General features: G+C 41.0%; 4 protein-coding genes across 10 annotated transcripts in view; all 4 read right to left on the reverse strand.

Moving 5' to 3' along the window:
* Positions 1-978: 978 nt before the first annotated feature.
* Positions 979-12,078, reverse strand: tdrd7a (tudor domain containing 7 a). 3 transcript variants are annotated; one of them, XM_046408654.1, is made up of 22 exons: positions 11,805-12,078; positions 10,822-11,040; positions 10,433-10,577; positions 10,179-10,293; positions 9,796-9,885; positions 9,518-9,555; positions 8,774-8,814; positions 8,347-8,517; positions 7,463-8,212; positions 6,957-7,153; positions 6,529-6,721; positions 6,164-6,275; positions 5,778-5,989; positions 5,374-5,508; positions 4,823-4,906; positions 4,539-4,673; positions 4,088-4,198; positions 3,569-3,737; positions 3,155-3,324; positions 2,762-2,955; positions 2,045-2,205; positions 979-1,933 (listed from the first exon to the last, which is right to left on the reverse strand). In XM_046408654.1, exons 2-22 carry the CDS (start codon positions 11,023-11,025, stop codon positions 1,701-1,703), a joined length of 3,660 nt encoding a protein of 1,219 aa, XP_046264610.1. In that variant the 5' UTR covers positions 11,026-11,040; positions 11,805-12,078; the 3' UTR covers positions 979-1,700. The 3 variants fall into 3 exon arrangements, with proteins under 3 accessions (XP_046264610.1, XP_046264592.1, XP_046264601.1); XM_046408636.1 differs by having other exon boundaries at positions 9,518-9,558; XM_046408645.1 differs by lacking the exon at positions 11,805-12,078 and adding an exon at positions 11,149-11,173 and having other exon boundaries at positions 9,518-9,558.
* Positions 12,079-12,206: 128 nt separating this feature from the next.
* On the reverse strand, positions 12,207-20,721 carry stra6l (STRA6-like). Its single transcript, XM_046408667.1, has 18 exons — positions 20,580-20,721; positions 20,191-20,263; positions 19,292-19,392; positions 18,955-19,085; positions 18,720-18,840; positions 18,545-18,590; positions 18,210-18,335; positions 17,803-17,876; positions 17,137-17,245; positions 16,858-17,011; positions 16,478-16,553; positions 16,205-16,286; positions 15,819-15,867; positions 15,002-15,119; positions 14,781-14,900; positions 14,303-14,466; positions 13,321-13,461; positions 12,207-13,139 (listed from the first exon to the last, which is right to left on the reverse strand). The coding sequence occupies exons 1-18, from the start codon at positions 20,603-20,605 to the stop codon at positions 12,898-12,900; spliced, it is 1,953 nt and encodes a 650-aa protein (XP_046264623.1). The 5' UTR covers positions 20,606-20,721; the 3' UTR covers positions 12,207-12,897.
* Positions 20,722-21,192: 471 nt separating this feature from the next.
* spink4 (serine peptidase inhibitor, Kazal type 4) lies at positions 21,193-22,588 on the reverse strand. The gene is made up of 4 exons (XM_046379011.1): positions 22,457-22,588; positions 22,091-22,122; positions 21,760-21,872; positions 21,193-21,305 (listed from the first exon to the last, which is right to left on the reverse strand). The coding sequence occupies exons 1-4, from the start codon at positions 22,506-22,508 to the stop codon at positions 21,260-21,262; spliced, it is 243 nt and encodes an 80-aa protein (XP_046234967.1). The 5' UTR covers positions 22,509-22,588; the 3' UTR covers positions 21,193-21,259.
* A 172-nt stretch (positions 22,589-22,760) lies between these two features.
* LOC124069477 (phospholipid-transporting ATPase ABCA1-like) overlaps positions 22,761-25,649 on the reverse strand; it is a 38,824-nt gene continuing 35,935 nt past the window's right edge. For all 5 annotated transcript variants that reach the window (XM_046408683.1, XM_046408706.1, XM_046408676.1 and 2 more), the window contains exon 49: positions 22,761-25,632. In XM_046408683.1, coding sequence (XP_046264639.1) covers positions 25,489-25,632 — 144 coding nt within the window. In that variant the 3' untranslated portion in view covers positions 22,761-25,488. The remainder of the gene's footprint in view (positions 25,633-25,649) is intronic.

Raw genomic sequence — 25,649 nt, forward strand, 5'->3', positions numbered from 1 at the left:
AAGGGAGAAATCCATCTTTGGTAGAACTGCAGGTAATTCAGACATCTGAAACATGGCAAGCGGCCACAATTAAATGTTGCTTTTATAAACACACAAGAAACTGTTGGAAACCAGTGTTTTAGTCTTAACACTGAATTGTATTTCATGAGTTTGTATTTTATGTTATTTTTTTTTTCCAGCAAATGTGGTGGAGTTAAAGTACAATCTTGCCCTCTGAAAGGTAATGCAGTAAAAGTGGAAAATACTCATGTACCTAAGTAGTTTGTTAGGTAATTGGGCTTATACCGGGACGGGGAAACTAATTTCGTTGCACCTCATGTTTCTACATGTGTGAAATGACAATAAAGCTCCTTGAATCCTATTGTGCTGAAATAAATCTAGTTATTTTCCTCCACTTGGCAAATGTGCCACAGCTGCATGACACCCAGCCAGATCTGCCCTTCAGTTCTCTTTACCACAAAGTGCAGAAATTATGTGTGTAATATGACCGTGCATGTGTGTTTGACAATGTTTATACTCTTGTTAGACTTCAGATTTTGCCTGACAATTTCAGCTACTCTCTCAGGATGAAGTAAATTAGCACTTGTTAACCTTCCAGGTGGGAGACATTTATAAAAATTACATTAAAATGTGCTTAAAAAAGGAAGGTCACACTCTTAAGTGACACGGCCAGGGACCTGCCATGTAAGTGTATGAAAAACTGTAAATCAACTGTCTTAATATTAAAGACATTTACAGTTAGTTGACTCTTCTGACAGAAAGACATTCAGAACACATTTACTACTGGCAGGTCATACTGGTTTGCTATTCCTTACTGTACAGCACTTTAAGCCATTTAATGTTTCAGTCAAATTTCAATGAGATGCTTCACTTAAAAGCTCTTTTATTTCACTGGCAGCTCATCCTGAGAAAGCAGCTCACATTGCCAGAACACTGGCGAAAACCACTTTAAAAGCTTTCAGCCGAAGTACATCCTGCTTTGGCTACGTGTTTTAATAGAGACAATCCTTGTGAACAGCTTTTCATAAACATTAGAAATATTAACTCAGAAATATCAACTTCTTTTCAGCCAAGTAACACAAAATAATATTGAACAAGGTGTTCCCACCAGTGATGTTTGTAGATTAATGGAGTTAAGTCATGTCAGATAAATGTAGAAACATATATACATACAAAAATAATTGCAAAATGAGCCACACTGGTACATGCATAAGGCACAGCAAACAGAAAAAAGATGAGGGAATAGTCATAAATAACACACAACAAACCACGCAACACTAAGATGACTTAACCTGACCAAAAAAAGATTACTTGTGAGACTGACAAGACAACAATTGGATGGTGAGTAACGATTTCCATCCTTTTTGTAGTCACTTTTTGCAACTATAGTGCCTCTGAGACACAGAACAGCTGTCCAGGCCTCAAATTCAGAAAAAAATGAACTCCTGGACAAAACATTTTTGGTTTTAAGATGAAGTGGCTTATTTTGAGTTTTTGATTGGGAAAAAAGATCCAGAATGCTTAACCAAGGAGAGAAAGTGGTTTTGGGCTTCCAAAACTTCAGTGAGCACTTTCACCGTTTTAGAAAACAAAAAGAACCAAAAGCACAGTTTTGGTTCAAAAATGCATCTTGGGAGATCAGCATGCAGTCCTGGAGTCAGTTTGCTTGGCAAATGTCCCCACAAGCATGAGAGGACATCCTAGGCTGCCGAGGACAGCTCGCCGCCAATGTCTGCCATGATGCTGTGAATCCAAAGGTCCCTGTCCTCCACAGCAGTGTCCACCAGGTAAACTGTCAACCTGCGTTCCCACACTTCCCCTTTAACCTCCGACATGTCCTGCACGCTCTCTACTTGGGCTACCAGTGCTCGATTCTCCACGTGGTTCCTGAATAACATGGAGGCCTCCTCCGACCACTGGTGCTGTGTCACACCTACGAACAACAGGAGGCATCAGCAAACAGACTGCTGCTCCGCCTTGCTTTATCAACAGCTGCAAATTTGCAACAGCAAAGCTGCTGAAACAGAATTATGTTGTAACTAACCTGCCAGTTGTGCAGTGATAGCCTGGAAAGGCAGCTGTCTGAATTCATCGATCAGAGGCTGGAGCAGACTACTGTGGACCAATTCATGTTTTCCATGGTCCAGCTCGTAGACAGAAACCAACCCATTGGCCAGAATCCCCTTTACCTGCACACGGTGCCAGCTGTACAGAGGCAAGCATCAGTTAAGCGGTCAATCATCAGCAATCTTTTGCTTTTACATTTTGTGCATCGCTTCCTCGCAGCAGTACAAAAAGCAGACAGCTTGTCCGACATCATTTCCAAGCTGGAGAACCTGCAGCATTTAATAACTGACACACCTGACCTTGTCCTCTTTTACACTCTCATTCACTTTTTGCCGTTGGCTGTCTTCCACTCACTCAACCGTGCACAAATTGCCTGTTCAGGAGTTACCCGTATGCTACTCTTCAAAGAAACTGTTTTGAGTGATTATAAGAGATTAGCAGTATGCTGTCATTTTTTACACAGTGTACTCATTTGTAGTTTTCACATATTTATTTATATGGCCATATGAAAGTAAAATACTCACACTGTCGAGCCTGAATGCGCCTGTCATCTGATTGTAAATCAATCTTGTAAAATATTTCAGAGATTTCTAACATATTGTTCTTGACTTTTTATGGTCATCAAGTCCCCGATGAAGGAACATAGGTGTGCTATGTCAGACTCACGACATATGCAGATAGCTTGATCACCTACTTCTTGTCTATTTTGGCAGCGCAGACCTCTCCTTTCTTGATGTTTGTAACTGTGCTGTTCTTCCACATCTGGTTATAGGAGAGGATCATCTCCCCCATCAACACCATCAGCTTATGCAGATCCTGCCACCGCTGTAGCACAAAGTGACCAGGGTGGCAGGCCACTGGTACAAACACATCAATGTTCTGACCAGGCTGAAAGAAGAAGAAGAGGAAGAGAATTAAATTTGTTTGTTAATTTCTAATTGGCTGATTAAGATTTTTTTTTTTTCATGCAGGCACGCTTATTCTCTACATGTCAAAACGTGAAACTGTTGTGGTCTAATGTCTGCCAGAGAGAACTGTGTCAAGGCTTATCTGACACCCCACAGAATGTTTGTCCCTTTCCACACACCTGGGGGAGCTCCAGTGGAGGAGGCATCAGAAGTGACTGCATCCCAGTTTTGGTGGTTTTATCTAGAAAAGGCAAGTCTCCTGCTTTGTGCAGAGGTTGGGTAGAGGCACCGGCAATGGGGTTCGGTACCGGGCTGTCCAGACTCAACTTCTCTACCAGAACACTGAGACCTAGAAATTTGCAAAAACACAAATACATGCCAAACACCCTCAAATCAGAGCTGAATAGGCAAGTCAGCCTAGAAGTCATTGTGTTATTTCAGACTTACTGTGCTCAAATACAAATCCATGAAAAAATATTTTACCGTCCTAATCCCTTGAGTTCTTTCAAAAAAGCTTTGACCAGACTTGTTTATGTATGAAACAATCTCAGACCCAGAATGCACTTTGTGTTTGATGTCTCGTGCAGTATTACCTGTAGTCTTGCTGCTGTTACTGCAGGGGGTTGTGTTGCTGCTTTTGCGTGTTGCAAGTTTGTGCCACAGTTGATGGTTGATGCTTTTGTCCAGCTCCTGACTGTCAGTATCGATGAAAAGGTACACATAAACCAGCCAGTCCTCTTTGTCCTGGTCTATTTTCGAGATCTCAAATGAGGCAAGAAAGCAAGACACTCACATATACACAAAGTTACAAAGACCTTAAGGCCAAAGCGATTGTTTAGTAATGTTCTTCAACAAGGCCTTACTTGTGTTTATATCTGGAATATTTGGAGCTATATCAACACAAGTCTGCTACATCACACAATGACAGTGTGCTTCAAGCAGTCAAGCCTTTGTAATAAACATACACTCAGTGATCACTTTATTAAAGTAGGAACACTTTCCTAATTCTGGGTAGGAACCCCTATTAAGTTTAGTGTAGATACTGTATGTGTTAACTATGTTGTTGTTGATGTTGCTGAATGTTACAGTATGCCTATATGTGCCAGTAGTACCTTCATTTTACAGTCTTCGGAGCCCAAAACAGCTTCTTTCACCCACTGAAAGGCACCTGGGCTCCAGCCCCCCTCTGGAACCGCAAGGTCAGCCAGGCGACATTTGGTAGCCTGACATATTGCAAACAACTACTTTTAGACAATAGTAACCTTCGAAACAATGTCTGTTCACTTGCAAGCCAACGACAGACAGACAGGCAGACAACAAACAGCAACTCACATTTACAATCAAAAATCCTTAGCTTCTTCAGACTAAGCATTATGGAGGGTAATCAGTACTTTTAATCACGGCTGAACTTCACAGCAAGAGTACCTATTTTTGGAAGGGGTTTACAAATACAGGACTGAAGTACCACAGACTGAAGGACAGGATGCTCCTCCAGCCACTGGACTGGCTGAAGAGGAAGGTCTATCTACTCCCACAGCAGGCACATACACACAAACAACTGACCTGTGGCGGGATGATGGTGAACTCTTTGAGGAACACAGGGGGGAACTCTCGGAGATCTGTGACCTCAACAGTTGCTGGGACACCCAAATCAGTGAAGAAGATCTCCATCACTCTGTTGCCATGCATGTTGGTGATCTGAAAACAAGAGCAACAATATGTGAGCGGGTGCTAAAGAAATAGGACCTGAAATAGGACCTGTCCGGTCAACAATATCTCAGTACTTTAAATGTACTAAATAATTTCAAGCTTTACAATGAAATACATTCTAATGGTTCTGTTCTTACCCCCACTCTGGACCACTTTCCATTGTACTGGGCTAGACAGGACTTGTCACTAAAGGGTCTGGAAACCAGGCAATCAGATGTCATCTAGAAGGAACAATTGCCAAGACACAATCTACCATTTAGAAAGATTTTCAGAGTTGTGTATGTTTAATAGAGGAAAGGATGCTCCTCTAGCCAGTGTGGGGAACACTGCATCTGTAGGCAAAAAAATAATACTGAATAAAAACAAGTCATAAAACATCATCAGTCTGTGAACACCACACCAAAACTGGTCATGGCAGTGACTTCAGAGGGGTCAATCATTGACCAAAAATAAGTGCACAGCCACAGAGGGATCAAGGAGGCTATCAACATCAAATGCCAAAAAAAAAAAAATCTGTGAACAGAGTCTCTCATCTTAACATAAACACAGTGTATATCTCAGCTTACACTGCTGGTATTCCATAATGTACTACTACTACACTATAATATACTGTCACTATAAAACATAACATTTTCTACAACACTGTTAAGTGCTAAGGCAAATTTGTGAGCTCTGAGGTGTTGTCTACCTCAGAGGTGAAGATGACCTCGGTTTCCTTCAGTAAAGTGCTGAGTCTTGAGGTTCCTCTGGAGGGCAGCTGGCAGTAGATGATCCCATCTTCACACACATTTGTGACACGTACATTCCGATAGGTAGAATTTACCTACAGGCAACGGAAGATGATTCATATACGCTAATACAAGAAAGGAGGGATGGATAACACAGAGCACCTCACAGTCATGGCTGACAATCTGCTAGTTGCCAGTTCTTGTGTTCTTGTAACACGACTCACTACGGTCATGTTGTACCAGAATGGTACAAGAGCACCACTGACTAGCAGAGCCGGCCAAAATCTTTGAGAAGTTGCCCTTTTGAGAAGCTGGCTTTATACATGCATCACAGTATACATGTAGTTAGCAGCACCGCCCTTACAGTCAGAGGGTTGTTCAAGGTCTTGTCCTGTAGAGCCTCCAAGCAGGTGGAGTTGATGTTGATGTCGTCATCCTGCGAAGTGTCATACAGCACTACCATGGGCATGTCATTCCCTTGACAGGGCTCTAATGTCTCCATCAGCAGAATCTTTCCAACTGCCAACTTGTTCAATGAGGACAGCACCAGTGGATGGGAGCTGAATTCCTCTAGGCCTGGAAGAAGGAAGGTAAAGCAGGATGGGAAGAAACAGGAGGAAGGACAAGAGAAGTAGGGCTAGTAATTACCCCTGATCTACAGTATGTCGTACATCCGTTGGTTAGTGTACGACATTTTGTCTGTTCTGTTGACAGCTTGAAAACAAGTCCTGAAGGTATTTCTTAAAGTACCTGCAAGTCTAACATTTATAGCCTGGAATGGAAAAAAGAGGAAGTCCTGGTGCAGCTCCAGCAGATTAGTCCCACTGGTTTCCACAGAGAAGCCATAGTCCACATAGTACACCTGGCAAAGAGACAGACAAAAGCTATTTTGCTGCTGAAACACTGAGCCCTTCTGTAGCCATCAAACGTCTTCCTCCGACAAACTGAGGAGAAGCACTACCAGTATTCGCACCCCTTTTCCAGTGATCTTTGTTCTAACATTCTGAATTACAGTGACCAAAGTTAAGCTGTTCGACACTGATGATCGTGTAATGTTTTGAAGTAAAACAAGAGACAACATACATAAATAATAAACAACTAACTGAATGAGTTACCTTGACCTGGTCAGGGGCCAGAACCTCCACAACCTGAGCTCTGGCCAGCTCGTCTCCATCCTCCCCTCTGACTGCTACCAGCTGACCAACAACAGGGTTGGACAGAGGACAGTGGGTGGAGCTTTGGCTGTAGAAAAACAGCATGGCGTCCTCCATGGCCTCCTGGGCATTTGAGTAGTTCTCACCTACATATCTGAACAGAGAGACATGTATTTTCAGCTTCTCTCAGTCTGTGCATGATAGTCTTCAACAGTAACCTGGATGTTATATTAACAAAGAAACACAAAAGGTTAAGCATATTCACTGATACTCTGCAATGAAACACTCCCCTCAAACTTTCACTTAATCACGAAAGATGTTTTCACGGGTGAAGCATTCTTCGGTTGTGTTCACATATGTCAGTAACTTCATGAACACGTCTGACCCACCGTACTGTAACAGCATTGCTGCTCCTGGCATTAGCAATCAGCACAGAGGGGTACTGCTCTGAGGGAAGAACCAGACAGGGAGGCAGCACAGGACCAGTGACCTCCAGACCAGAGGGAAGAGGATGGCTTCTGGGCTGCTGGCTTTTTTGGTCACCTGTGGCTTCTGTATCTGCTCTGCAGCAGTAATAAAGGATGGCCTGACCACAGGAAAGTGCATCAGTGACAAGCACATAGTAAATAAAATAATTTAAAAGATCAGGTAAGCAGAGAGGATGACCCTGAGCTCGCTGAAGAATTAAAGGCTATTATGTCTGTAACTGTTAGAAACAATGCCCGTTTTCTCCACACCAACCATCATTCCAACTAATTGCTTGCCTCAGAACAAATATTTTCTCATCACTGGTAAGTTAGTGAGTGATGACTGTGGATAAGGATAAGAAATATTTTCTAACTTCACAATACACTAAAGATTTCGTTTTGTTAACTGCAGCATCTCAGTCACCTACCCTCTTTTTGTCATGTGGCACTGGGTACTCCACATTGCATATATCCAGCAAAAGAGACAAGTTGTCCAGAATATGCTCGGGGAATGGTGTCTTGTATGTTCCCATGAAGAGTTCGGGCAAAGCATGAGCCCATAGACCATGACTGTACTTGGACAGAAGTTCCTTTATTCTCTGGTGCACCTCAGCTGACATAACAGCAGAAGATTTTGAGGGAGGACACAGGGCAAAATTGGATGTAGGTGAGAAGTTGAGGGGTACGGCGTCAGGGCCCGGTTGGAGGGGGGAAGCTAGTGAAGGAGTATGGGTGGATGTAGTCCAGCTGGTGGCTAAAGGCTGACTGTTTTGTTTGTGGTTGAGGGTAATTGTAGGCAAGTTGTGATGATCTTTACACCTACCACTTGCAAGAGTGACAGCGAGGGGCAGCTGGGGAGCAACAGCTGGGCTGTGGGCAAAGCCGCTCGTTGTGACTGAAGACAACATCTTACCTGAAGAGGCAACAGCAGGTTGCAAAGGAAAAATGAAGGTGGGCTTAGCCAAGGGATTTTGGGGAAAACCCCTTGCTTTACAAACAGGCAGAGGAGGGAATGCGGTGGACGGTTGTTCAATTGATGAAAGACGTGAAGAAAGACGTGTGGCATTGGTGCTTGAAAAGGTGGGTGATGTTTCAAGGGTGGTGCTACATCTAGGCTTGGGGGGCAGAGGAGGGTAGATGAGGCAATCAGCTTGGTGGGTGCGGGAAGATTTCTCCACCTGTGAAGGCAAGACAAGCCGGGCACAGAGAGGAACGAGATTTTAACTTCAATTAACTATCAATTTATATTAAGGTTAGGAACACGTACTGCAAAAAAACTCGCTTAAGGAACTGATGCATAAACATTACTCACCACACAAATGTGTGTCCAGTGTTTCAGATCTGTGAGCACCTGAGGGTGGAGCTTCTGCTTGAACATGTCAGTGTAGAACTCTGATAGTCTAGACATCCACAATCCACTGGAGTATTTCGCCAGGAGCTGAGTTATTCTGCCCTGCACCAGCTTCGTGTTATACGGACAAGACTGCATGAGGAGATTCCACACACACATTAGAAGGAACTTTGTGGGGGATCGTCTACAATTTTAAGAGACTTAATATAAGGGCAACAAAAAGAGTCCATTGATTTCATTGCATTGTTCTCTCACACTGCTAAAACAAAATAACAACAATAATAATAATAATAAAGTATGTTCTACTGGGTTGCCCACCCAACTAAAAGTCTTTGTGTGGGAAACACCGAACGAAACACAGGAAAGACAGAGAAAGGGGTTTCTGTACCTCAGCTTGGTTTGGTCTGGAGACTTGTTCAGAAGGCTTTTCTGTGAAGAATTGTGCAAAGGAAGAAGGTTGAAGTGCTGATACAGTCTGCAGCAAATTCATTCGACAGCTTTAGGAATGGGCACCGAAATCAAACAGCTAAATTATTAAAGACTGTAGTGCTGATGTTCTGCCCTTAGTACTGGAGAAATTAAGAAAATATATTTCATATTATTATTCATAAATTCAGTCTGAAATGGTCAGAGCATTGTATGAACTGTTGTTGAGAAATTCATTTTTAATTTCAGATCAATCAGAGCACTGTTGGATTTAGTGATATGGGGGCTCCAGACAAAGTCCCACACAGTAAAAATATTATCAAAGAAAAGGTCCTGCTTTCAATTTTTTGTCAAGGCTGATGAGAGGCATTATCAGCATGATGTACTTAAATTTACACAACATCTGTTCAAGGTTTAGCTCCTACTTCATATAATGCTGGACGGCTGAATGGATGATGATGCTTCATATTTTATTTGTTAGATTCTGAGTAAAATCTGTGACACTTTGACCACGGTGCTCTGACCCAAGATCAGATGGTCAGACTCAATTTATTAACTCACTCATTTAAAGTTTCTGCAACTTTTTTGTTAAAGTTGAAGGGACAAAAACGCGAACCGATGAAATCTGATATGACATTCAGAATACATTCCAGTAGTCCGGTATTGGGAAACTGTGGAGGATGCACACCAAGAGGGTCACGCATACCTGTAGGCTTCTGCCAGTTTGCAAAACTTGTCTCCTTCCTGCTGGTCACAAAAGAAAGTATAATGCGCAAACTGTCACACAAGTCACGTGACAAACCTTTGTTCAATACAAATGTCCTGCTGCAGATCTGGAACTGGTTTTATGTAATATATTCAAATTAAACTGACATTACAAATTATCCTTAAGCATATTACAATTATGCTTGAGTTTAAAACTGTACATACAAGAACAAGATTTATCTCCATAAGGTTTGTCCACGTGTGAGTGGGTGTGTTCACCTGTCAGGTATGGCACACTCTTTTACAGCTGATGGAGGAGGTATTCTGTGTTCAACTGGGGTGATGGGGCTCAACTTTTGGTCCAACTGCCTGATGTTTGGGGAAAACACGATGAAAAACATTGGTTTATTTGTTTAAGCACAGTCAAAAGGATAATTTTCATTAGATTCTTCACATCAGGAGAGACACGAAATGGCAAACACCATTTAGGTGTCCAGAAACTTAGAGGCAAAAGGAAAAACAAAATGTTGAACCTGACAACAGCTGAATAATGTACTGTACACTGTGGGACTATTTCAATAGGCAATCCCATCCAGCCAAGTTGTGAGTGCAGCTACAGCTCATCATTTCTTGATAAAAACTGTGATGCAGATATTGTTCACCTGTAGTCTCCTGAGGCACTGCAGCCACTGTAGCTGCCATGAGGCCGAGAACAGTTTGCGATCCAGTTAGAGACACTAGCAGCTGAGGGCTGGCGGAGAGAGGACCTTGGCCTCACTGAAAGCATGGAGAGAAGGATAATAGGTCAGCTCACAATGAAAAGAAAAAGGCGGTTAGACCTCTTCATATGAAGAGCTTTGTAGAGACAGGCCCCCTGATGTAAGAAACAAAACAGTGTGAAACAAGTGTCTCCTACCATTGAGCACATATGGGTTGGAAGGTTTGAATCTCATCCTACAGTTGACAACCTGAGAACGACCAGACTTCTTCGAGCTCTTCTGCTTGGCCACCAACTCAGCAATGTGGGCTGTCTCTCGACAAACTGCAGCAAAGCATTTTATCTACAGAGAAGATTTATTATTACACTGATAAATTCATGATGTTGCTATGTAAAAGTCGGCACACTTCTGAGGATATAGTCTAATATGATTAACAACAATCTTTGTACTGAGTTACTCAAGTTAGTGCTCAGCTAGCTGCTAATACACAGACCAAAAAAATATATCAACGAAGCATCATGTGAATTTACAGCTAGGTATGACCAAGGAGGCCTTGAATCGAGGTTACTTAAGAAACAGCCCTCACCTCACCCATACGGTACTCCAGGTGGACTACAGAGGGGATGCTCTGGAGGTAGTCCTCCAGTTTTGAGTAGCCCAGCTTCTTCAGCGGGATTCCCTCTCCACACAGTGACCGGTACTCTGACTGGAGGCTGCTGATAGATACACCCTCCTTGCTGGACTGGAGTACAGCTCTCAGCATTTTTTTGATGGACTCACTGTCTGACATTGTGGTAAATACACACTGAAATGGAAAGAAGGCAGAAAAACAATAATCAGTGAGGCACATCGAATACATCTGAGGGAGTAAAGTGGCTTGCTCAATCAAAAAGTGCAATGCTGTCATTTTTATCCAAAAGTATGTTTCCAAAGCATCGTCTCACTGTTTACGATTGCATACTGGATTGTTGGTTTGATTACAGGGTTCTGTAATCAGAGCAACATTTCTGCTAACTTCTGGAGGCGCGTAAGACAAAAGCAACAGTTTGGGGAGAAAGTCAGGATTTGGGTCTTCACTCTTCTTTCTTCCCAATCATTCAATCAATCAATAAGTGAACAAAACATGTTTAACGTTACTTTATTAGCAATAGCAATGATTTATCGGCAGTAAGGTTAAGGTTATGCTGACTCAAGCTAGATTTGAGATTTTCACAGAACTAATTTGTCAATATGGGCAGAATAAAATGAGATGAATGAGAATAAGCGAGATGAAGGTGGGGTTATCACTGAGACAGGTAAAGCATGGGAAACCCTTCACACACATACAATCTCCGCCGAGACGACGGGCCATGTCCATCAAGTCTACCTCTGGCGCTAATTTGCTTGTTGGATTGCAGGCAGTCAGACAATAAGGGTGTTGGCTAACGGCTAACTGTCAGTTTTGAAGCTGATAACTGTAGCTGTAATCAAGTACAATTCAGCCCACAATCGATCTTTTATAAACAAACAAAAACATATGTGCAGCGTTAGTTCAAATACAATGACAAATTAAGATGTTTCCATGTTTACCTTGCCAGTTATTTTAACCAGCTAGCCAAACTGCCAGGGCGTCTTTTGTGTCGTGCAAATCAAGGCGCACGTCCACGCCCACGAGTTCAAGAGGTCACTCCCTGTTCAATTTAGATGTTCCTCTTCTTTAGCTACCATACAGTTGACACAACTTTTAAAGCGATCGCTAGTAAATATGATAGAAGACGGTCCTTGGATATTTTTTAGCTAACTGGAGAAAATATACGTCTTGTACGTGCTGTCGGAAAATTTTCATTTTAAAAGTTCTTCTTCTTCTTCGTTGGTATTTGGAGGTTGTTTGCATCCAAAATCTTGCACTATCGCCTCCAAATGGTTTGAAAAAAGACTGAACTCTCTTATAGTGAACTGTGTGTTTGGACAAACAGTGTAACAAAGTAACACTGAAGTATAACTATTTTTATTCCAAAAGCATGATTAATTTCATTTTTTGTTTTGTGAAACAGACATGTGTTGAGCTACTGTAGATCTACTTGACAAACTTGTGAGTTGGGTCGCTCTTTCCCTGGAGTTTTGATGTCTCATTTGCTTTCTCAGAGCTCCCTTGGCTCAGCCCACACCTTTTATTCATTCCTGCAACCCAGTATGTTATCCTGGCCAGAACCCACTCTGAACAGAGAGACTTTGACAGTGTTGCTGTAAACATCTGTCTCCACAGTCAAGTAAGCAACTCAATTGCTAGAATAAATGTTGGAATTGTGCATTTCTACAAATAGTGCATATGTTGAAATTTTTTGACTTTTCATCTTCACTTTCAAATTTATGTTGTGATAATTCTGTGCTTACGGTCTGGTTAGTTTTAGGCACAAATACCACATGGTTAGGGTTCAGAAAAGATTATACATACTTCTTTGTGGGTTGCAGAAACATAAAGTACCAACTTTTTATTCTGGTGACTGAGCTGAGAATGGTTATCATGACCATTTGTGCTCCTCTGAAGCTTATACAAAGATTGTTTTCTTCAATAAGAACCTGAGTGAAGATTTCTAACAAAAGATTTCTTCACAACATGTAGATCCTCCAATGAACAGTACGTTAGGTTTTAAACAATATCGGAATCTGTAGAAATGTTTCTTTAACAGTCTTCTGCTGGTATGACTGTGATCTCAGGCAGTGACTGAGAAGCTGCCTGACGTCTTTGCGTTTGAGATGCCATGACCCAAGCCTGCAACACTGCGTTGGACTGGGGAGATGATGATGTGTGTGGTGATGAAGATGAGGAGAGGTGGTGCTTTCTGAGCAGGATCAGATGAGGGTTCCTCAGTAAGGTGTAAGACAACATCCATCGTCTCCTGGCCTGGCTATTCCTAGGTGGTTCTTTAAAAAAAAGTTAAAAGTTAATAAATAGGAAATTAAAAAAATCTCATGAAATGCCAAACATATCAGGATCAACTAAAACTGCAGAAATGAAATAAAGTAGATTTTCAGAGGTAATTTAAAAGAAAATACTAGTTTGATTGCATCAGACAGGCGGAAGCAGTTGTCAGATTCTACTGACCTGGTGTAGTGCTGAAAGAGGAGTATGCGGATGCAGTTGCTCTCTCCATCATGTTGGAGACCAGCAACTGACTGAAACACACCATGACTGGATTGCTGTGATAGTGGTCAGCAAAGATCATCCCAATCCAAGTACTGTAGCCTGGAACATGCAAGAAATATGGCTAGACCCACACACCATGTTTGGAGAAAAAAACCCAGAACAGAATTTACAGTATTTTTACAACATGTTGTGTTTGCGGAGGACACACCACTGAGGAACAGAGAACCGATGCGCATGTGAATGTGCACTACAACCTAAACTGAGGTCAGTATATGTAACTGAGTTAGTTCTGATACAAACGTGATATGACAATACAGCTATAAATGCTAGCTGGATTTAATGTAGCTTCTCTGCCAGGTCTCTCACTCTGTTACTTAAGTTCAGCAATTTAATTTTGTCTCCATTTACTGCCCAGGATGGATGATGACAAAGTAGTTACCCACAGTCACAGATCTTGCCAGTGTTTGCTTTTTCTCTGTTTAGTTTTTCTTGCTTTCCGTCATAAAACATGTTGTGAAATTTGCTTTATTACTGGCTGTAATCAACAGCTTGGAATGAGACCTTTAATTATGCACTTGGAAAAATAACACAATCCATATTTAGAGCATACAGCTCCTTTATGTTTTTGATCTTAAGAAACACAGCAACTACACAACTCACAGCAACTGCTGTAAAATGCTGCCATCTACTGGAAGATGAGGACCCATGTACGCTGGTATCACTCAAAAAGCTAAAGGTTGAAAGAAAGTCTTAATCTATAATATTATCCTGACGTACTCACCATTTTCACATAACGGTAACCATAAAATCACACTCACACAATATTTTTGTCCCTTATCACAGCATATTAAAAGCTGAGGTTTGGCTGTGATGTTTTGTGGTGGTAAATCTCGAATAAAACAATTTTGTTCATTTTTGTCTCGGTTGAAGTTTTGTTTACCAGAATCCATGGCTTCATATCCTCTTTGCATAATGGTCCGGTCTATACGTGACACGAGCCATGTCCCAGTCACAATGCTGCACAGCAACCTGAATATGCAATTGCCCATTCCCATCACCACGTTGTAAAAAAAAAAGAAGTAGTTGAAGCAGTGGAACGCCTTCCTGAAGAGGAGGAAGAGAAACTGTGATTTCATGTTGCTCCTGTGCAGATTTGCTTTAAAATATAGTCACTTGTTCTACTAACATCTGACATATGGATATTAAAGGAGTTTTCCCACTGTAAAACACCATTCCAGATGTATTCTTTATCTTCTTGTTTCTGCAAGTCACCAGAGACACTTTACACTATTGAGTAAGAGAGTATGTTTTATGGCTTCAGTATTACATTTGGCCTTGATAACCGCTTTTCTTTTCAACAGCTGGTGATTGCCGGTGGTTTTATGGTCCACACTTACATAATATATATATATGCCTACCTGTTGTTGAGAGCCAGAGGTTTGTTTTTATCAGAAGGAGATATTTTGTCCTGAAGAAAGAAGATCTGTACCAGAACTACTTGGAGAATCACCAGGGCGATCAGCAGACTGATAGTCAGACTGAGAGACACAGGAGAAATCAAAATTAAACAACCAGTTTGTCTATCTGTCAGTCAAATCATCCTTTCATTTAGGCACAACCACGAGGAAAGCAGCCTTACATTATTATTCCCAGGTTGGTGAGCATTTTCATTGTATTGCCATGCAGTATAGGAAGCACCAGCACGTACGCAAACAGCAGAGCAAACAGGAAGTGGACAAAATGGACAATCAGGTAGCCTAAGGAGAAAATGCAGAAGAGACCTTCAATAATTCCAGTCAATCTTATTTTTTTAACTCATGTTGTGGGACTGTGCCTCAGAATGAGTCTTTTGTGTGTGATAAGACAGTAACAATATATCCAAAACCATCCATGCATCTATTTCACATCGTGTCTCAAGGTGTCATTTTTGACCACAGCTGAATTTTTGGACTTCTCATGTACCTGACAAAATAGTAAAAAAAAAATAAATAAATAAAAAAAAATCTGGAATCTTCTATGTGGAGTTTGCATGTTCTCCCTGTGCCTGTGTGGGTCCCAAAAACATGCACATTAGGTTAATTGGCTACTCAACATTGCCCCTAGGTGTGAGTGTGTGGTTGTCTGTCTTTCTGTGTCAGCCCTGTGACTGATTGGCAACCAGCCCAGGGTGAACCCCTCCTCTTGCCCGTAGTCAGCTGGGATAGGCTCCAGCTCCCCCGCGACCCAGAGCGATGAACGGTATAGGAAATGGATGGATGGATCACTGAATGGTCATACTGCTTAAATCTCTCTGTTACATTCTCCTCTCCCAGACTAGTGAAAGTGTCTCACAGATGGCATCATTTGGGAAACAGCAGGAGAACACATTTTGGGTTCAGTCCCATAACAGACGAGGGTACATCTGCCTAGCTGTTGTACATGTCAGTTCTGCTGGTTCCTGTCAGAAGATAGCTTACCCCACAGTGTAAACGCAATTTGCCAACCAGAGTATCTTGTGATGGAAGCCTGTGAAAATTCAATGAGACAACTTGTTTGCACATTCATAAAGTCTGTTGATCAGAAGTTATGTGTGTGTGTGTGTACCCATTGCTCTACATATTTGAAGCTTTCAAATGCAGGCTCACACATATTTCAGTGAACATACAGTCAGCTAGTAGCCTTGTTACAGCGACTGACAGACAGAAACAAATTGTAACAATTGACCTAGACAGTTAGACTGGGGCCAGTCCCACATCTCTGACTGCTGGTCTTGACTCTTTACTGCTCAGCTGAAAACTGATTTGACTTTAAATCATCCTCCATCTGCTGAATGTGCGTGTGTGCGTGTGTGTGTTTTACTTACTACACTGACAGCGGGGCCAGGGTTGTGAAATTTTTCAGGAAGAAACCCCTTCTGCCCTTTCCACAGTCTCTTTAAGTGTTTTCTGTGGCAACAGTACGCCATGTCAGTCATCAGAGAGTTTTGTGCTAACTGGTTAGGAAATTTCTCCTAACTTCCCATAACTGAAATCAGTTCATTTTTGAACATATATTATTCTTCCAAGCATTTGAAATTTAATTTTGAGCAAAGTTTCAATGAATTTTGTATATTTTAGCTATTTTTTAGGCCTCTTACCTGTAACACACCAAAACATGGAGGGTGTAGGCTACGGAGTTGAGACTAGCACAGATGGTGGTAGCGAGCCAACACTCTGGAAAAAATAAAAAAAATAGCAAACAAATAGCAGTAAGACTGAACTTTAACCATTGCTTCACCTTGTCTTAACTATCATAAATAAATGGCTACAAATGTTTTTTGCTGTCCATCCTACTCCTCCGTTTGTGTAAAGGTTGAGATAGAGACTATCTTTCTGTTACAAAAATATATTCAAAAAATGTATAATCAGTCAGACATATCAGCCTATTAGGGAAGAGTTGATTTTTGCCTTTTTCTTTTTCAGAATCAAAAAAGGACATAACTACTTGTTGGGTGGGAGAGGGTGTTCATCAACTTACTTCTAGCCACGTCAATGAATTCTTCCAGCTGTGGTATCATGACCCCCAGTGCTTCAGTCTGGTTACAAGAAGTAACCAGATTCTCCAGCGTATTCTTCCAGCTCTCTATCCGGTTAAAAACCGTATTGCTGAGAGAATAGTCTGCCAGGGTCATCTAGAGAAATGATGAAAAGGCAAATCAATACCTACAGCAGATGCACGGATAATTTTTTTGTGTTGAGACATTTGGATGAGACATTTGGTTTTACACAATGTATGGTAACAGATGTCTTGCTGTACCGTATACAGGCCTATGAGGGATATAATGACAGTGCCAATGATCCTGTTGGGGAACTTGAAATTGGGGTCCCACTCATACACTCTGCTCTGGAACCAGCTGAGGGGTTGGCTGCAAAACAGGAAGAAGGATCAAACCACATGTGCGTGTGTGTGTTTTGCTGATATCTGCTCTTTTATGCACAGGTTTGGTGCCAGCTGGGACCATTTATTTTAGATGCTGCATGAATAACAGCCGCTATGTGACAGTACAAATTTCAAATTTCAATAAACAAAGCAGTTAAGCAGCTGACTCCCAGATGCAGAACCCTACCAGCGGCAGCTGAACACACAGACTGGACTAAAAATCAGTGCACACTAAACTACGTGACCAAGTTACAATAATGTACCTTTATGCATCAAATAAGTATGATTGGACACTTATTGTTCACCTCACTTTGATGGATGATAAATGTCCTACTCAGATTTTGCACAGGCTCATCTCATTCAGAAAATGTTAACTTGTTTAACTTGAAATCTTTCTCATGTTTTAACATTCTTTTTTGTAAACTGATCAAAACACAAAGAAGTTCACATAATATAAGAAAGCAATAGAACTGAAAATCCCCAGTTGTACAGGGAACACTTAAAAGCAGAATTAGTGCACACATGCATGAGTGTGTTTTGTACCTGTGTGCAGGTTTTTTCCTCAGCAGGCTTTTGACATGCTGCACCTGGTGCTGCTCAATTAGCTCTTCCGGATCCTGGCAGCAGATTCAGTTTATTATTCAGAGTTACAGTTACAAAATCATCTCTGAACTTACTGTACAGCTGGCTACCAATTCATTATTTTAAAAGTTTAGATTTCTTTGGTGGGACACACACTCACAGGCTAACATACTTTGGTTTCCAGATGTTTAAACAAAAACACAATAAAATCAAATAATGAGAACAATCCCATCCAAAAGGAAGAATAAAATGCAACAGAAAACAATGTTTTACATAAATTTCTAAATCTGTATGGCATAAAATCCTACACAGTTTCAAAACACACAGCAAGAAACATTTCACTGATTTCATGCAGTAGGCATGCTGACCTCCTGTTCCAGTTGCAGATGTATTCGAATAGCTTTTACCAATATGTAGATAAATCGTCCCAAGAGGAAGATAAGCGAGAGGATGCGGGGCCATTGGAAAATCACCTTTTGGTATGCACCTAGAATCTTTGAAAACATACACACAGTCATTTCATGATATTTCTACTGGATGCAATCAGGCAACTCTTCATAAACAAATATTTTGTAGTAGATAATTTATTAAGGTGAGGGTTACAACTCAGAGGTGGATGAAGTAGGCTGGTTACTTGATTGCAGACCACACTGCAACAGGCACCCTGCTGTTACACATTCTTTAAGGGTTTATTACCACCTACCTCACCACGGGGACAGGTGAACGTATCCCACACTGTGATGGTGATCCTATAAACGATCACAGAGAATTATAATAAACATGTGCTTTGGTGACTTGAAAACAATCTCTTGCTGCACTTATCCACATATGGAGACACACAGTGTATGTCTGAATTTACGATGTAAACAAATGTTTACCAGCAGAGAGAGTAGAGTATCCCCAACACTGCTCCAGCTGCTCTGAAAGGTGTGGACAAGCAGGCAAAGAAAGGAAAATAGACCAGGCCCACCTCTAAAGCTCCAACCAGATACACTATAGCTGAGGATAATGATCAAGAAACATCCCATTAGTCAACATGTTTATCTTTTGAATGCGCAGCATAAACGGGTTTGAAAACAGGCCCTGGATAACAAAGGTAAACAGTGTGAATACCTCTGGCCCAGCCCGGGATCCTGAAAGGGATGTAGCTCTCAGAGAAGAGCAGCAGGACAGTGGATGACACAGCACCAAAGGCAAACCCATAGGACCAACGATTACTGATGCTGCCTATGGTATCCAAAGGGCTTGGACCCAGTGAGAACACAGACACAAACAAATCCCTATGATCCTGATGAATACTAAAACAAGTATGTATAGATATTACATAACAGACGGCTGCCAATAGCAGCTGTCATACTGAATTAAGGACCTTTTAGTTGGGACATTCAAGCAGATGTTAATGTTACTTTTGTCTTGACATCTATATTCATTACTGCTGCTGTTGACTTACACCACAATGGCAAAACGTCCGCTTAGAAAGGGCAGTCTGTGGTCGAGAGCCAGCCTCTTGGCTCTTTTCTGGAGGAATGAGAGCACCCCTGTGATCAACACCTGGAATATAAGAAATCAGTACATGATGTTTAAAAACTTTATCCACACTTTGTTGGCATCAAAGCAACTGTGTGATAGTGGGAAGAAGTTGATTCATGCTAGATGTTCATACAACTGCCTAAGCAGTTTTGATCATGCTGCTGTACCAGCTCATTCACTGGTGATGTAACAGAGGTATGTACTCTGCCACAAGCTGTAAAAATGCTTCTGTTAGTAAGATATTTCAGTCAATTTGTTTGTGCATCAGTATATTTTTTTATGTTGGTTACTGATTTTTAAAAATTATTTTCAGTGTGGTTGTACCCCAAAAAAAGAAAATAGTCTTTTTCAAATCAATTTAATGAGTCAGATTCATTGCACTGAAATGTATTTATTTATTAATTTTTTTTACATTGGTTCAACTTTAAAAAAGTCTGTGTACAGTGTAAATGTGTCTCTGAGACTCTATCACGTGAGTATGTGATGAACACAAAAGCAAAAAATAAAATAAAAATGTCAATAGCATTAGCGCTCACCCTACCAACTGTAATTTTGTGTTTCTCTTTCTGTCCATTGAAAATCACATATCTCCATTTGTAATTTTTCAGTAAGGAGTTGTTTCTAGTTGAGAAAACAATCCCTTTTCTTTTGTACACCATTTGAAAAACCATTGGACCACCTGAAACATACATTGTCTCAAAGCTGGAAACAAGGCTGCTGTTTTTTGGCTTATGCAAAGTTGATATTACAGATATAAGTGGTCTTGGAGTAGTCCAGCCATTTATTCTCGGATTCAGGTTACGTAGAGGGACAACTCACTGCTGGTATGAGTGAAAGGTGCAGGAAGAGGTCTATAGAGATTCCACTCTGACAGTCCTCAACTGTGGAGACCCTGGAGACGCAACAAGTCAACAAGCACAGGATGTAACACAGTTTGATTTAACTGCAGGGGCATAAAGCAAGATGGAATCAAGGGGAAACAAAACGAAAGTTAAAGAAATGAATGGGATGGACTAAACTAAAGTGACCAAACCAGGTTGAAATCATTACAATAGCGCAATGTGTTCATTATTGTTCATAATGCATCAATAAGCACAGGTTCCGGCTGACTGTTGCTCGAGTCAAAACTGCTATGATCAGGCTGTTAGTCTTAAAGTCTGCGTAATGTAAATGAATATCAGCGGTCAGTATTTGCACTCTGTACTTACCCGGGTTCCTCTTGGTTTCTTATCATCACTGATACGTCTGTTCACTGTAGTCTTACAAGCTTTCTGCTCTACTGCAGAGATTAAGGAAACCACTGGGCTGATACCGCTTCTCTGTTTCCTGGTTGCAACCATGTGACTCACACTGACCTTTGACCTCAGGATACAACACTTTATTTCTGTTTTTTTAATATCAGTTTAACTATGTCACACACGCACACACACACACACACACCTGAACATTATCGACCATGCGGCACTGAGTATAAGGACTGTAAATATTTGTCAGTGGAGATAACTGAGCGATCATTCACCTCCTGCTTTCACATTACAAAGGAAGGCTTTCAGAATGTGTTTGCAAAAGATCCATTTCTTCTCTAGTTTTTTTTGTGTTCCTCTTCTGTCACCTCTTTTATCACCCTGTAAAAAACATTTAACTAGCTTCCCCTCTAGTGTTTTACTTCTATAAATATGATTACAACTTATTAATATTTATTTAATGTGATTTAGATTATACAATATTGAAAATGAAAACATCAAACGATTGTTTCTTGCTGACTGACATTTATTACTCACTACAATGAAACAAATATCTAAGTCAGTTGGGAAGCCGTAGCAAGTTGGCTGATAATCAGATCCTGTTTGGTCCCCTTAGCGGTGACATCATCTCCCTGCCGGTCAGGTCAGCAGCTCTCCTCTTTGGCAATCAAAATGTCCGTCTTGGTTATTCTGCATAGAGAACCACAACATGTCATTTTCTATTTCGCTCTGTTGAGATTTATTTCAACTTTGGTGACTAGAGTGGAAATGAGGAACCATACCACCTATAAACTGAACGAGGAAGCAAAGGCGACAGCATATTTTTTGCTGTCGTTCTGTGTGATTTGGAGAGCTCTTGAGAACTGTTCACTCAAACCAACCTCATGTGTGTAACTGGAAACAACACTGTTTTGCCAGTATTGTTGCTCGGGAAAGAAAGTAGGAGAATCTCTTGACATTCAGTGCTTTTTCATGACTTGGTCACCAGATATGTGTCCATCCTTTTCTAGTAATGACCAATGAACTCCAGCTCATACTCCACAAACACCAAGAGATAATAGACTAAACTGGAAAGCCTCCAGTCATTTGAATTGGCTGACTGATGTGTGAATGCTGCGAGAGGGCAGCAGCTGTGTGTACTCACTGTCTCTGGGCACAGAGGGTACACTCGTTGGCGTAGGTGTTTCCATCACTGCCACACACTGGAGCGAGGTTCAGAGGGCACGCCACAATCTCCTCCATGTCAGAACAGGAAGGCTACCAGAGCATGAGACAAGATAACACACAAGATCTGGTGTGACCTACTTTCTGTCACCACCTCACGAGAAAGTCTTTCACATAACCATTCACCTTAATACATTTAATTTAATACCATCAGTCACACACTTTACATGTTTTCTTAATCATAATCTCTTTCTGACATTCATAAACACAAAAGACCCTCTAATATATAGGGCTAAGTAAAGATGCTGCACCTTTCTCAGGAGTCCAGAGTTCTTGTCACCATCTGTAATGAAAACCATAAATGTATGAATAATTAACTCTGTCATCCATAAACTCCTGCACCCACAGGCTTTATAAAAAATAGAATAAATAAGTACAGATAGAAACAAAGGTAGAGTGTTATGTGCCTTCTCTCAGTTTCACCGTGTAGAGATCGTCAGTCACTTTTACGTCAGAGTGTCTTTCTAGTGATTGCATAGGTGAATACTTTTAACAGACATAGTGTGTAGCATTGAGATATCGCTCAAAATGGCTATATACACACCTTAATCTTTATCTGGAACATTCCTCAAACTAGACTGCAAAAATACCTTAAATAAAGTGTTTTTCTTTATTACCTGCTGCCACGCAGATGAGCAGAAGTCCCAGAAAAACAACTCTTCCAGTCATGATGCTGGTGGATGAATAACTCAGAGTGACAGAAACCAGTCAGTGTTTTTACTAGCCCTAGAAATGTGCGTGTGTGTGTGTGTGTGGGAACATGGCAGGTGAAAACATACACACAAATACACACACGCTCTAGAAACTTATTGCACACATTAACATACACACACACGCCCACACATACAGTAAATACATGTTTTGTTCAGTACCACATTAGATTGAAACACGACTGCTGCAAAAATAATCAAATCAGGAGTCTTTTTTTCAAAATGTATGAATTTTTTATTTAGTAATGCAAAGAGTAACTATACACAATGAGTAACAGACCCAAACAGCTGTTTAATACTTAAAAATGTAAACAAATAATAATATTGAGCATGAGAGGAGAAAAATCACCGTCTTACTTTCCTGCATTTCTTTCTTTGTCTCACTACTGTCTCCCCTTTTCACTCGCTTCTGTCAATCACAAGTAAGCCTTCGTTCTCTATTCCAAGTGAAACACGTTTTAATGCAGTGGTGTAGCTTCATTTTGTCTGAATTCTACCTGTGTTCCAGTGCAGACATTTGTTTTTAAATATTTGAATTTGCGATACCCAAATGCCCTGCGTCTACATCTTTGACACAACAGCCGATGAAGTCTATAAAGTGCTCACATTTTAGCTGAGGGGAAAGTCTGAAGCCCCACAGCAGTGATCAGATCCCCGAGATAACGGAAACCCCTTCCATGATATCATATGACACAGAGCACCTGTAATGACAGTCTGTCATCAGTTTCAACCCTGGATACGATTTCTTTTTTTTTGGACTGTAAAGCGTTACTAGCACAGCTCTAATTATCATGGTCCCTGTTGAGATGCAGTCTAGCCTATGGACTATCTCTGGAAACATAAGTCTGTGTGAATATCTTAACCTCATGTCTAAAATTTGAGTTACTGACAGTACAGTTCGCTTCATTGAACACAAAGATTAGAACTTGGCAACATCACCAGAAAAAAAAAAAAAAAAAAAAAAAAAAAAAACCTCTGTTGGAGACTGAGGAGTCAAGGAGAACAAATTTTAAAATCTTTTTGTTCCAAGCTGCTGATAACGGAGGAGGATTTCCGTTACGTGAGCTGATGGATGAAGAGCTGACATCAAAGCACAACTTAAACTTTACAAAGCAGCTCCTCCTCAAGATTATGCTGGTTGATCAGTGATACATATTCAGCTCCATTTGGCACAGATAACGTTTGTTCACTCCACTGGTAACGTTTTTCTTTTACTCGACATCACAATATACTGCTGCTACTATACATAATATCCACATTGGTGATGGCTCAGGCCTAAAACGTTCCCACAGGGCCCTCACACATGCAAAGTTACCATCTTTAGATCTCACACAAGAAGAGTAGATGTCAAACTGTCCTCTCCATGCATTGGGAACTACAGTTTTACCTGTAGGATCAATTCCATCTGATTCATCTCATCACCAAAACAACATTTTGATACAGATTTTTGTACAACAGAAGCTGGGCTCCACAGACACATAATGTGCCAAAAACCCAACAATAAAGAAGTACAATTCAGTCGTCTCCAGTTCTTCACAAGCTGATCTGACTGCTCTGGCACACACATAGAAGTGCTGATAGTCCAAGTGTGTGTAGCCCAGTGGAAAGCATGCAGTAAATATTTCCAATGAACTTTCATAAAAAAAAACACGGTCCAGATTCTTCAGCAACCTTCAGGTATCTGTTGAAGTCACAACTTTTGCGATGTTTACCCTGTGTCCATTCCGATCGGCCTTCAGTTCCATTTAGAAAGGGCAGGACAAGTAAAAACAAGCCAGTACAGTAGGCTGCATCATGTACACACATCAAGCAGTCACAAGATTTTTTTGTGTTTTTGACAATGAAGGACACACTTAAAAAAAAAAACAGTCAAGTTTCATTCATCATCTTCACAAAAATCATTTTTTTGTGTTTTGACGCGTGTTGGTATCAGCCTCATACATTCCGGAGCAGCCTACATACGTTGTTGTCATTGTTTTTAAATGGAGTGCTAGATTTCTCTCTCTCTTTACCATGATACAGTATAGGCACTGTGCTGGAAAATTTCAAGGACACCAAGAACAACAAATACAAAAGACAACTTGGTTATCAATCTTAATTGTTATCCAGAAAAAGAAAAAAACAAAAATACTCCATAGAGGTTATGTTTGCTTATTAGAATTAAATTATCTTTAAAAAATCAAATCAGTAAAAATTAACATGTCGCATGATTGCATGTTTGTGTCTGAAATCAAGTGGATTGTAAATGCTGCTCTTCCATCATTTGCATTACAAAATGACTGCACTTGGTAACGAAGAGCGATCGAGAGGTTTGACCCTGATAAAAAAATAGTCAGATCGTCTTTTAGCGGTTGGCAGTGAATGATTCGGACTTCTTTTCTCTTTTGTTTCACACTGTCGTGATGTCACGACACAAAGTTACACATACACATGTCCCATTGACTACTGCTAACTACTTTTAGGAAAGGGGAATTTAAAACTAGAGATATTTCCTTCTAACATCCCCGATGCTGTGTCCATTGAGTGAGCAGCAGGGCAGTTAGCGTTCCAGCCTGACGCGGCGTTATAATCCTGCCGTCGCTTCAAGTGTTCTGGGTCTTTTCTTTCTTTCTGTCCCTCTAGTGAAGGAGAAGCACCGGTCTCCAACCCTCACAGGAATATCTTCTCATCATAAATATATTTATGTGGATTTCTTGCATTGATTTGCATTGAGTTTTCATAGTTTCAGTGTCTGTCACAATACCTGCAGCCTTGAAGGAGGTTGTGCGCTGAAGTGCAGGTCCACTGAGAAATGATAATAATTAAAAAAGACTAAAAAATAAAAATAAAATAAAAGGGAACAAAGTCCATCTTCCCCCGCTGGTTAGTGGTCCATATTATCTGGGTTGGGGGGACTGTGTGTGAAGCATAACAGCTTCCACTGTTGGTATGTTGCGGAATCAGACACAGCTCTCCCTTGTTTTGCTGTCCGTGAGGAAAGAATTTAGCTGGGAAATGTCCACTACCACAGCATCCCGCTTGCTCAGATGGACTTCTTTCAAGTGGTCCTCATCACTTTGGTCCTTGGCAAAATTTACAAACACCTGCCGGAGGAGAAAGA

Source organism: Scatophagus argus, chromosome 2 (assembly GCF_020382885.2).
Source record: "Scatophagus argus isolate fScaArg1 chromosome 2, fScaArg1.pri, whole genome shotgun sequence".
NCBI classification, from domain to species: domain Eukaryota; kingdom Metazoa; phylum Chordata; class Actinopteri; family Scatophagidae; genus Scatophagus; species Scatophagus argus.